The 11894-nt window shown below is 36.2% G+C and overlaps 1 protein-coding gene across 1 annotated transcript in view; it reads left to right on the forward strand.

Moving 5' to 3' along the window:
* Positions 1 to 11158, forward strand: part of TASP1 (taspase 1) — an 83983-nt gene extending 72825 nt beyond the window's left edge. The window contains 1 exon segment of the mRNA XM_066993414.1: positions 9666 to 11158. Within this exon segment, the coding sequence (XP_066849515.1) occupies positions 9666 to 9758 (93 nt within the window). The 3' untranslated portion in view covers positions 9759 to 11158.
* Positions 11159 to 11894: the final 736 nt, after the last annotated feature.

Genomic DNA, 11894 nt, shown 5'->3' on the forward strand with positions numbered 1-11894 from the left:
CACCAAAAGTGGTGTAACATGCTGGTTGGAGCATTGGGAACAGATGTGTTACTTTGAGGAGAAAAATGTATAGAAAAAAATACAAGAATGCCCTAGAAGGAGAAGGAGATAAAAAGCTGGTGAAGGTGATGCTGGTAGAGGTGTTAGTGAAGTACTCTCTTTCATGGCATATGTCAAGTTCCTTCCAGCTGAGTATGGAACAGGACATGTTTTTGCTTGTTTTCTTAACATATATTTTAGATTTTCTTGGAAAAGAATCTGAACTTAAACTAAAAGCTCAGACTGAACTAAGTAAAACTCACTCAAGCTCAGCTGTGGATGTGCTAGTATTCATTGGTTAATGCAGAAGTCACTGTGTTCACAGTGAAAGAAGGAGGATTTCTAGAATGCACAATATTAAATTATTACAGTGTGCACACCTGCTTCTTGCTCACATTATAACGCTCAAAAGGTGTGTCTAAGGAAGTACTCTGTTTCTTCCTGGTAGTGTCTTTCTAATTAATGAATAAATGCTAAATATGAAATCTGTCTGGAAATGAGTACTAGCATGACAGTGCCATGCCCAGAGATGTTTTCCTACTCACAGTTGTAACATTTGACATCTGGTGTGCATTGTTTTCATACTGCTGGTAAATTCTCCAGCTGGTAATCTTGATTGCGCTGACAGACACAGCTGCTCCTCTCGGTTCACTTTTAAATTATGTTTTTGACCTTCACTGAAGAGTTAATCCCCCTCCCTTTCTTCCTCCTTTGAGTCTGTGGCCACAAATGCTTTCCAGAGAAAAACCACAAATGCTTTTGCTGCTGACTTCTATTGATCAAAAAAAGTCTTCTGTCATAAAAGCTGGAATTTTATTCTGCTACAACTAGAGCTAAGTTATAGATGGAAAACTGGGCTTGAAATAGAACACAATGTATTGTACGTTGAAAAAAAAATCTTTTTTCTTTAATAGAATAACTGTTTTGGAACAGTTAATTTTGAGTGCTTGCCATGAAAAAAACAAGGGTATAAGAATTCATAAAAGTATAAAATATCACTTGTTTATGAGTACCATAACAAAATCATCAGGCAGCAGCTTGTAGGGAAACATGTTGCTTTCCTGTTTATCTCGGGTGGTAAAGAACTTCAGTTTTTATTTCTTTCATCAGTTTAGGACTCAAGTTTTATTCTTAAACCAAGGGATTGTCACGGTGGCTGGTTTGGGGCTGTTTCAATTTAATGAATATGAAAGCAGATATTGTCACAGCAAGGCTTTTAGAAAGTGAGAAGGTTTTTAAGTGTCTAGTGTTATGAATTAGACTACTGTTAGAATCATAATTATATAAATGGGTACGTACTTAAGAAAAAAGTTCCTGCTTTATAATCTTGGTGTGTTTCTTTGTGCATTGGAGGCTAATGCGTTTCATAATAGTATCTAGAAAATGGTCTTCATGGATTTGATGCTAAGAGATAGCAGAGGCCTTTCTTACAAGGCAGACACTGCACTCTGACCAGCTGGATACCAGCTCACCTACAGAAACTGGTACGCTTGAGAGGCAGAAACATACTCAACCCATTAACTATCAACAACTCCTTAAAAGAAAAGTGAGGCAGGAAAGCGGGATCCGAGGCTCGAAACGGTTTGCACATCCTGACCTGCTGGTGCCTCTGGCTTTTAGCGCTATGAGCTCTCCAAGTACTGATCTGGAGGCAGCCTTGCAACAGGAGTTTGTTTCCTTCCAATTTAGAAACGGCTGGGCTCTGCAGCCGGCCGTTCACCTCCAAACAAGACTGCTTGTATGCTCACTTGCCAGCCTGAATGCATGAAGTGGCTGAGCCTGCAAGAGCTGTAGAACAGTTTTGCAGTGTGACTAATAACTGTTTGATTTAAAGCATACTTTCTGGAAAGGTATCCAGTCCTTTTTGTTGGAAACCAGTTTTCTGAAGAAGTCATTGTTTCCTGTCCAAACATTGGTTTAAAATGTTTGGTTGAAATTTGTTTTAACAATAGTGTGGAGGCTTGCCAGATGAACTAAGTTCACACCTGACTGCTGATGCAGTCATCCCTGGTTGTGTGTCCTGTTAGTTGCCTTTATCTCTCCCTCAGTGTGAAAGTGTTCCGGCTCCTCCAGCACTGATAGCAGCAGTAATGTCGTCTTTGCTACCTGCACGGTATCTGCATCTGACTTCCTTCTGGTTCCTAGGCCCTGGAACCCTTACATCACTGCCGCAAGTAGCTCATCAAAGCACATCCTTGCTGGTTCAATATTGTACTCTGTTTTGTCATCCCCCCCAACACTAGCAGTTTCATAATCACTCAGGCCCGATGTTTGTCACACACTGGATGTGGAAGGAAACAAACTGACTTTTTAGAATATACTTCTTGGAACTAACCTATACCACCTATTGCTACAACTTAGGCAGGGTCTCTCAGCTATAATGAGCTTAAGTGATGGATAGATTCTATTTTAGCAGTTGCCATTACATTTGAGATGTAAATGAAGAGCAGGAACGAAAGGAGGTTTGTGGATAGATTACAAATTAATTGACTCCTCTGAGCTGCTGCTTAGTCTTTGTATCTTGTTCTTTGTCTGCTTTGACCAACTGAGAACGCTGCAAAGGAAAAGTTCTTCAATGTCAGGTGACAGTACAACATATGCCGGCAACGTAAGCACACATATAAACGGCATCTCTTGAAGATTCTGGTTCTGGGTGGGCATCCTTTCTTCGATTTAACACCATATATTTTTGCTTAATCAAACAGGAGCCCTTTTAGCCCTGGCAGAGTCTGCAGTGTATTTGCTCACATGGGGCTCACAGCATTTTGTGCCCACAAAGTAGAAGTAGGTGGGATGTGCTACAGGACTTCTTTTTTCCTGGATACCCCAAATTTCTTATATTATCTTAGTGATTTAGAGGAGTTGGTGGTGGATGATATTTTTGCTTGAAAATAGGGACTTCCTCACTGTTTTTTCAGTAGTGTTTCAAGACCAGGCTCTTTCTTACAAGTGAAAATTCCAATCTCAATACCAACAATATGCAGTTCTGGTCCTATGTTATCCATAAGTATTTGAAATAATTTGTCATCTCAGTATGGTTCTTAGTAGGGATATGATGAGTTAATATATGATCTGTGTATAATTGTCGCATACTTCTGCAATTATTGCAAATACTGCAATGCTTTTGAGATATCACTGTAGTTCAACTTTTTACATTTTAGTATTTCTAATAGCTAGATGAGCTACACAACTAGTTTCTAAAAATCTAGCTGTAATATTGAATGTAGTCCAGATTCAGTTGCCAGTTTAAATCTCTCTTTGGCACATATTCAATTCATGAATTAGTAAGCTTTATGTTGTAGCAGGTTTTAACATTGCAAAACTATGTATGCCATTCTTTCCATTTTCTAATGAACCAAATTCAAGTTGCTCTGCAAGACAGGGGGAACTGTAGTGGAGAGTGTCATATGTTGCTGGGTTTGGAAACACGCATTAGCAGCAACTGCAGTCTACACCAAATGTGGTTGTAATACGCAAACAGAAACTTTATCTTTGACAGCTAATTTCATGTTCCAGTATGAAGAAACAGTGAATGGGGAGACCATTTCCAATTCACTCTTCTTGTTGAGATTAAGTGCTATAATCAGATTTACTTGACTTTACGAACACTGTAAAATTTAGCAAAAATTACTTCCCTCTATGTTTAAAGTAATATTTATGACAAACACCGATTGTAGTGATTGTTGTCAAGTTTTCTGATGATAAACTGTGTTTTACTTGTGAATAAAAGGTTTGTGAAAGCCCTTTGTGAGGAGAAGGGCAGCTATCCAGTGCTCATTGGGTGAAGAAATACATCTTGGAAGAATCCAAATATTAATTTGAAAATTAGTGGAAAAATTTAACAAACCTGTTTAGTTAACAGAAATACTAAGTCAAATAATTTAGTCATTCATTTCAGGATACAGAGACAGTCTTTTAACTTCATGAGACAGGAAAAGTATATGTCACTGTTATCTTTTTTTTTCTTTAATCTGCACTCATGTCTGGAGACTGGGGAATCATTCAGAAATTCTTACTTGGAAATAACTCTGTGCATACAGTAGAGCATCCAGTTCTCTCATAAAAATAAGGTATTTATACTTGTTGGAAATAACCTTCAGTGCTGAGATACCAGTTAAAATATTTGGCTTACTGACCTTCATGGAAATTATGGGCTTTGAGATGGGAAGATAAGTTAAATTTGTTGGGTTGAGTTCTTGCACAAAGCCAGAAGTTCTGGAATTTTCCTCATATTTGGCTGTTATATCTTAGAGCAGAGCAGAGTAGAGGACATTATGTATCTAGGTATGCAAATATAAATAAAATGACCTGACTTAGCACCTGCAATTCAGACTAGTAAATATCAAGTTTTAAAACATATGGCAGTATTCTAAAATACCTCTACAATTGCCTGGAGTGATGAGCTGAATAGATGATGAATTGCTACATAGCTTTAGATGAAGAATGTGTATGAATGATACAAGGAGTTTAAAATACTTTAGTTTTCGACTTTCTGAAAATCTCATTTGTTTCTAACACATTGTCCTAAAGTTTTTAGATGCACCAATTGTGTGTAATTATATATTTAACCCACAGAATGAATTTGAGCTTGGAAAACTGTTAGGTTCCTGAGTAACCTGTGTGTAGAACCATTATTCTGAGTGCCTGAGAGCCAGAAGCATGCCATCAGTATGACTGTCTTGCCCACAGGGACAATCCTTCTGGAGCACCCCCCCATATATATATATATATATATTTATTTTTTTTCTGCCAAGAGAGAGTTGTGTATGGAATGTTGTGATAGCAGCGGTTGTCAGTGTTTTTCAGGGCATCCTCTCCTGTCATATGGCAGGCATACATTCAGACTGTGATGGAGGAGAGCTTCCCAGGAGACGGAGCAGCAGGGGATGACTGTTGCCACCAGAATGGGCTGTTACTGCCTAGAGAAGATAATGACAGTAGGTCCAGATGGTTTTCATGGTGGAAGTGCATACCCAGCTAGAAAGCTTGTAGACATCTGAGTGATTCTGAGTTTCTAACGAATATATGGGTTTGGTACTCTTTTTATTTAACAAGTAAGGTGGTAGAAAGCAATTTAATTAAGTACATGATGTCCTCAGTCTCTGTTTCATTATATTTCATCTCAATAGTGTAATGAATGGAAAAAGTTTGTTTTATACATTATTCTGTCCAAAGCACATCCTGAGCGTGTAATAAGAAAGCTAAACACATGAAGTACTCCCTTGACTTGCTTAAGAACTGAATGTGCTGCCATCTGGTAGTTGTGCTCTGTTCTCTTGGCAGTATTTGATTGACTTCAGTTTTCTCATGTAGTGCTGTCTGTCTTTTGGCTTAGGCATTATATTAATTCTACACTGTATCTATGCTTTTAATGAAAAAAATGAAGCTGATGTGACAAACTCGTACTTTTATGTGAATAAAAGGAGGAGACTAGCTCTTTAAAGACTTTAAGTCTTTAGTTGGCCCCAAAGTTGTTTCAGAAACTTTATCTGAGAGACATGAAGTAAAGAAAGTCTTGGCACAACTTGTATTTAAAAAATATACTAAAAATACATTACAAAAAAAAAATCAAATGTTTTTGATGAAAAGATGAAATCTCTGTAGCAGTTAACACTTATTCCAGGGCAGGATGACCAATTAGTTTTGGACTTGCAGGGCAGTGGGGAGCTTTCCAGTGTAGATCAAAAGGGACTGAGAGACAGTAAGTTTGGACAGTGTCTGGGGTTGTGGGAGTTAGTTGCTGTGGTTTAGTTAGGAGGGAAAGAGGGATTAATTTTTGTTTTGTTATATTTTTGATGACAAGTACACACAGAGCAAGAATCAGTGTCTGAAGGCTGGTTAGCTTGGTTGTGCTGTGTAGGTGGGGGGAAAAAGGCAAAATCAAGTACTTCATCTAACATTTATTTATTTTCGTTTTTAATAGTGGGCATGAGATTTTCCCTCTAAGCTACAGACAAGTAGCTTAGTACAGGCAGTGATGATGTGGTTTCTTAGTCCATTCTGTCAGAATCTGTGTTTCTGCTAGGTGTCACCAACCTCACTTTTTGCTAGGAAAACAAAGAAACTCAAAATATTCTCAGGGACAGTAAAATTTCCATTTATAGAGCTAAAGATCTGGATAGCCCTGCCATTCCTGATTTACCTTTCCTTAGCATACTGTTTCCTCAAGGAGAAACTTCTGTGAAGCTTAGTGGAGGATTAATTCCAAACTTTTTTTTTTTTCTTTTCTTATTTGTATATTCCCAGGTGCAATTTCCCCTAGATGTAGGTTCATTCAAGTGTTAAAGCTGATGGACTAATCAAATTAAAAAAATTAAAAGCTTTCCAGTGTTTTTGGTTGTTTTTTTTTTTATATATATATTTTTAAATCTAAATCCAATCCATTGTACAATCTGGACTTAATATAAATATGATGTTGAGGTAAAAAAAAATGTAGCAAACGGTACAAATAAGTTCTGTGGTTGCATTTTTAAAATCTTAAATATTCTTTGATGTTTCTTTTTATTTACTAGAGTTCATTCTTATGGCTAGGAACAAGGGAAGTTGTAAGAATTCACTTGGGAGTTTATCTGAAGTTGTCCTGATATGGCAATATTATCCTTTGATATTACTTATTAGTAAACGTATTTTAAATACTCTCATCTTGTATCTGTGTGGATTTTGTTCTACCTAAAGCAGACATTGGTGGAAGTAAGAAGCAGTAGTCAGTGTAAGCATCTGTATTTGCTTCATCGTACAAAGTGCAAATAAACAGGATGCAAGTAAAGGATTAAAGAAAGGTTTTGTTAATATGTGGTTTGGGTGTTTCTGTAAATGGAAATGTACGTGTGCTAGTAAGTAGTGTTGTTTTTTGTTGTTGTCGGTTTGGTTTTGTTCCTTTTTTATGGAAAACTTGTTTTTCTTTGTATACAAAATGCGTTTTTGTTTTTGTTTAATAGGAAATGTGTTTTGGACAGCTATGTAAGCATAGCTACTTGATGATGTATTGACAGATATTAAATATCTGTTTATCCTCTCTTGGTCTTTTTTTCCTTCCCTTGCTCAAGATCTTACTAGGATATTATGCTCAGCTAACTTTTGAATAGCGTGATCTATAAAATTTCAGGTAGATTCGATGGAGTCTCACATTTTGCTCCTGCAGTTATGTAAGTGTGTACTAGGCATTTAACTTTGGGTTGTGGGTTAAATCAAGCCTATGCAAAAGATTAATTCATAATTCCAGTGAGAAATCTAATTTCAACAAATAAAGTCTGTTGTATTTATAAGGAAAAAAGTGATTATAAGATTCATAATAATCATGATAGTGCTAATACTTCTTACATTTTGGTAATAAGTTTCCTCCCTTATGCCTCCTGGAATCATCTTTGAGCCTCCATGCTTTTTATTGTCTTGCTGCTACGGTCTGCTAATAATTCTGACTGATCACTGTGTAAATGTCCTCATTTACAAATGATGTTTGATTTAGATTGGCCCACAGGTTTGCTTTGATTTTAGTATCTCACTTTAGTATCTCAAAGGCATTCTTCCACCGAGGAAAGGTTGGTACAATGCCCTTCAAACAATGTTGTTTGTACATTGTCATCCTATCCCACTTTTCAGTTACAAAACTTAACAGACCTGGAAAAATGTCTTGGGTCTTTTGCTCTTAAAATCAAAAATACCCTTTTTTCTTTCTTATTTTTTTTTCTTTTTTCTTTCTCTCTCTCTCTCTCTCTCTCTCTCTCTCTCTCTCTGTTTTTAAACTTAGGAAAAAGCTTCTTAAAAAAATGTCAGTAAGATTTGGGGGAAACTAAGAGATTTGAAAGGAATCTTTTCTTCTTGAAGTGGTAAATCATGGTCGTAACCAAAATTGTTCTGAAAGTAGGAAGATGTTCATATATCAAGCAGGAAGGCCAGAGATCAAAGTTTTAACAGTAAAATGAAAACCTTTAAATGTTTTTAATTAAATCTCATTCTGTAATTTAGCTGAAAACAAGACCACCTAAGAGCAGACACCAGGATACCCTTATCAAGAAAGGAATTGAAAGAAGCTGCTTCTGAAATACAAAAAGTCTCTGTGATGCGATGAATTGTGGTTACAGCCTCAAAAATCTTCCTGTTGAATTGATGGAAGTTCCTCTTAGGGAACTTTTACATCATAGAACCATGGAATGGTTTGGAAGGAATCCTTAAAGATCATCTAGTCCAACCCCCCTGCAACCCATTGCCTCACTGCAAGTTACACATTTTGCAGCACTTCAATCTTTTAAATGGGATAATGTACACACAAAAACTTAAAGATGTAGTTGGCTGCACCTAAAGGAACCGGTAATTTCTCGTGCCAGCAATTTCATTGTTGTGAGCTTTATATCATAGTAGGAGTCATTCAATAATTGTTTAAGCATTAAGTTTTTTGAGCTTTAACGAATCACTTGATGAAAGTTGTTACTCGTGAGGGGAATGAAGTGCTTCTGCTTTGGTGGGAGGGGTGGCTAGGGAGTAGCTCTAGCTGATGACACCTTCTGCCTCAAGCCCGGGGAAATGCTGTTATCAGCGCCATTGCATTTTAGACTTCCACTAGGGCTCTTTTTAGTGTTTTACCAGAATCCACTCAGCAGCTCTGAAAACTGGAAACAGCAAAGTCTGTAGAAACACGCTGCTCTTTGCTGGTTTGGTTACACACTGACTTAGCCCTTGGCTCTATATGAAAGCCATCAATATATCTGAAAATGACTCTGCTGTAGCTCAAAATCAACAGTGTAGATGAAAATGGAAGCAGTTTCCACAGTCCAAAAACATGCACAGGAAAAAAGATTGTCATTACTTTTAAGAATAAATCAAAATATCTTTTAATAGCTGAATACTTTTGCCCATCAGTAACGAGATGTACCACAGAATAGAAAGGATTTTTAACAGATTTTTAGTGTCACTGAATTACAGCAGTGTTGTAAGCTAAATTGCTATATGCACATGCATATATGCCCAGTTTATTGCTGAAATATTACAGAACCATCTAAAGACCTGCTTTTAAAACTTAAAACTTCTCAATAGAAAGATGCTTGTTGACAGAAACACATTGCTCTTTGGGTCCTTTTATTTGACAATGGACAACAAATACTCTAGAGGAAACTTTTGTGTTTTTTTTTTTTTTTAGGGGGACCAGTAGGTATTTTATGCAGAGAATTTTTTTTGGCGTTTTCATCATTGCAGTTGGCTTATGCTCTAAGGTGCAAGTTTATCTCTGTCAAATATTTTATTGTGTCTTGGGCTTCTGTAAAGCATATTTCTGTATGCAGTACTAAATTTCTTTGAATCTTCATAAGGAATAAGCTAACAAGCCATGGAAGACCACAGTTATTTTTCTTTTCATGATGAATTATCTTTTCTTCTATTCTCAGTGGACTGGGTTATCCAGTTTACCTTTTCTACACATCTGTCATGGTCCTTCTCTTCATGTGTTAAACACTAGCACAAACAAAATAGAAAAGAATCCAAGTTGTTTGCAACTTTTGAAGTTGCTTTGTAATTCGCCCTTCAGACTGCAGTAATTAAACATATTAATTGTTTGATATTTACAAGCTTGCTCTGTGTCCTGTATAATTTTGCCTCTCTTCCTATTTGATAACACTCTCTTGGCTTTTCCACAGACTCACATTTCAAGACTTCCTCCTGGAGCTGTGGCAGGACAGTCCGTGGCAATAGAAGGAGGGGTTTGCCGACTGGAGAGTCCAGAAAGCTAAACAGCTGATTCCTCACTTCATTGCAAAGAATGTGAATGACTTTTTGTACAATAAGTTTTTTTGTGTTTTAACAGATGTTGGAAATTCTACTCTTGTTTTATACCCCGTATTGCAACCATGTGCACCATAATTTGAGACAAGTGCTGCTGTAGTTTATGTTCTCACTCTGTGAATGGGGGTGTGTGCATGTTCATTTTTTCCCTAATAAAATAGGAGCTCTTCCCAGTTGTACAAAGATTATGTATGATTAATGATTGTGTTTTCATTGTTTTACGTTTGAAAAGTATCTGAAAGTACAAAAAAAATTAATTTAAAGATGTGGTCGCAATTGTCATTCATGTTCTAAATTTAAAAGTAACAGGCCTTTGAAGTGGCTGTATAATTATGCAAAAATGATTATGGTTTCTAAGTTTCTCAGTGGTTTAAGGAAATCCAGTGATGGTTTAAACATGGGTTGTTTTTTTCCTCCCCAATAAGGAGGAATTTTTTTTGTCAAAGAGTGGTTTCAGTGAAACAAACTAAAGCAAAATTAAGGCTAAAATTGTTTTAAATAATCTTATAGGTCATATCTCTGTTCCCAAACTAAGATGTTAATAGCTTCAAGCTGTATGTATTACAAAAAGCTATATAAAGATAATGTATCGTAATGCAGTCTTTATGTATAATGGAATATTACAATGTAAATAAGAAAAAAAAAGTTTATGGAAAGATTCAATATTATTCTTCGCTTCTGTTTTAAATCTATTTTTGAGAGAGGTACAGAAATGAACATATTACTGGATGCGAAGTGCAATGTGTATTGAATGGATGTTGGGAGGTCTGATACTAGCTTTCTTATAGATAAAGCAACTTCCTAAAGTCCAGCCACAGCATGGGTATTTATATAACTGTGTGTAATATGTATGTACTGTGCATAAATTTACTGTAATTCTTTTTTATACCTTCAACAAAACTGCAGTATAAAACAATGTAATCCTTGTCTGCCTCGTGAAGCATTGGCAGCTGAACTGTCTTTTGTCACCAGTTCTGATACGTTGGCCAGACGCCTGAGTACTAAAAGTGAGTTCTGACATATAATCGTCCATTCAGTACTTTTTTCTTCACAGCACTGGCAGCAATAGAAGACTTTTGTAGTTAATTCATTGTCCTGATAAGTATGCCAAAGAGAAACTAAATTAGTTCATCTTTTTCCCTGGTGGATATTTGGTAATTCTGTTTTCAGAAATAGTGGATGAATAGATATTCAGACTGTATTTGCTTAATCGGGCATTGTACTTGCCTCTTTTGTAATGTTGTGCCTGCCTATAACAGACATACTTGACTGATTAAATGGTTACATTGATTGTAGTACCAATCTTTCATGGATAAAAATCTTAATAAATTTTTTTTTAATACCCGGAGTTCATTTTCACTTTTATGTTAAAGAATACATTGATATACTGTCTTTTTTTTTTTTTAAAGTGAAATTAATGTCATCCTGTAGTTGAAGATATTTATATAAATTCCTGCAAAAAAATATGAAACAGGCTTTTCAGGTTGCAAAAACAAAAAGTGGAATGCATATCAGTCTGCATCCTCAGAGGATATACTTAGTCTAGTCTGATGAAGTGAAGTAGAGCTATACTTATTTGCACTAGCAGAGACCTCGGCAGTGAAGAGTACAACACTTCAGAAATGTTCTAACAAAGAAGCTAAGTTATCAGAGACAGTAAAATTTCTCTAATATACAACAGTAAGTTACTGTATGGGTGCTGTACTATGTAGCGAGTGAAGAACAGAAATAATACTTACGGGTTTGCAAGTAGCCAAATTTGAAAATGGAATTTTATTTGGAAAAGTATTTGGAAAAGTAACTGTTAACCTTCCATTCCAAACATGCTTTTCAGTGTTGCCTTCATAGAAGCATTGGTATAAATTCACTCTTTCATGGAATAAGCATGGCAGAAGGGCTTGTAAAATGACAAGTTCTTTCTTCCACTCACTTCCTTAATTTCTCTTTATGGAGAGCTGTATTCCAGCTTATGATTTTTTCCCATATGCTGCCTCAAAATCTTATTTTTGTGTGTGTATATATACATACATGTATATACAAATCATAACCCGAGTGTCAGATGAAATGTTTTGCTTCTCCTTTGC

This window comes from Anser cygnoides, chromosome 3 (assembly GCF_040182565.1).
Source record: "Anser cygnoides isolate HZ-2024a breed goose chromosome 3, Taihu_goose_T2T_genome, whole genome shotgun sequence".
Lineage (NCBI taxonomy): Eukaryota > Metazoa > Chordata > Aves > Anseriformes > Anatidae > Anser > Anser cygnoides.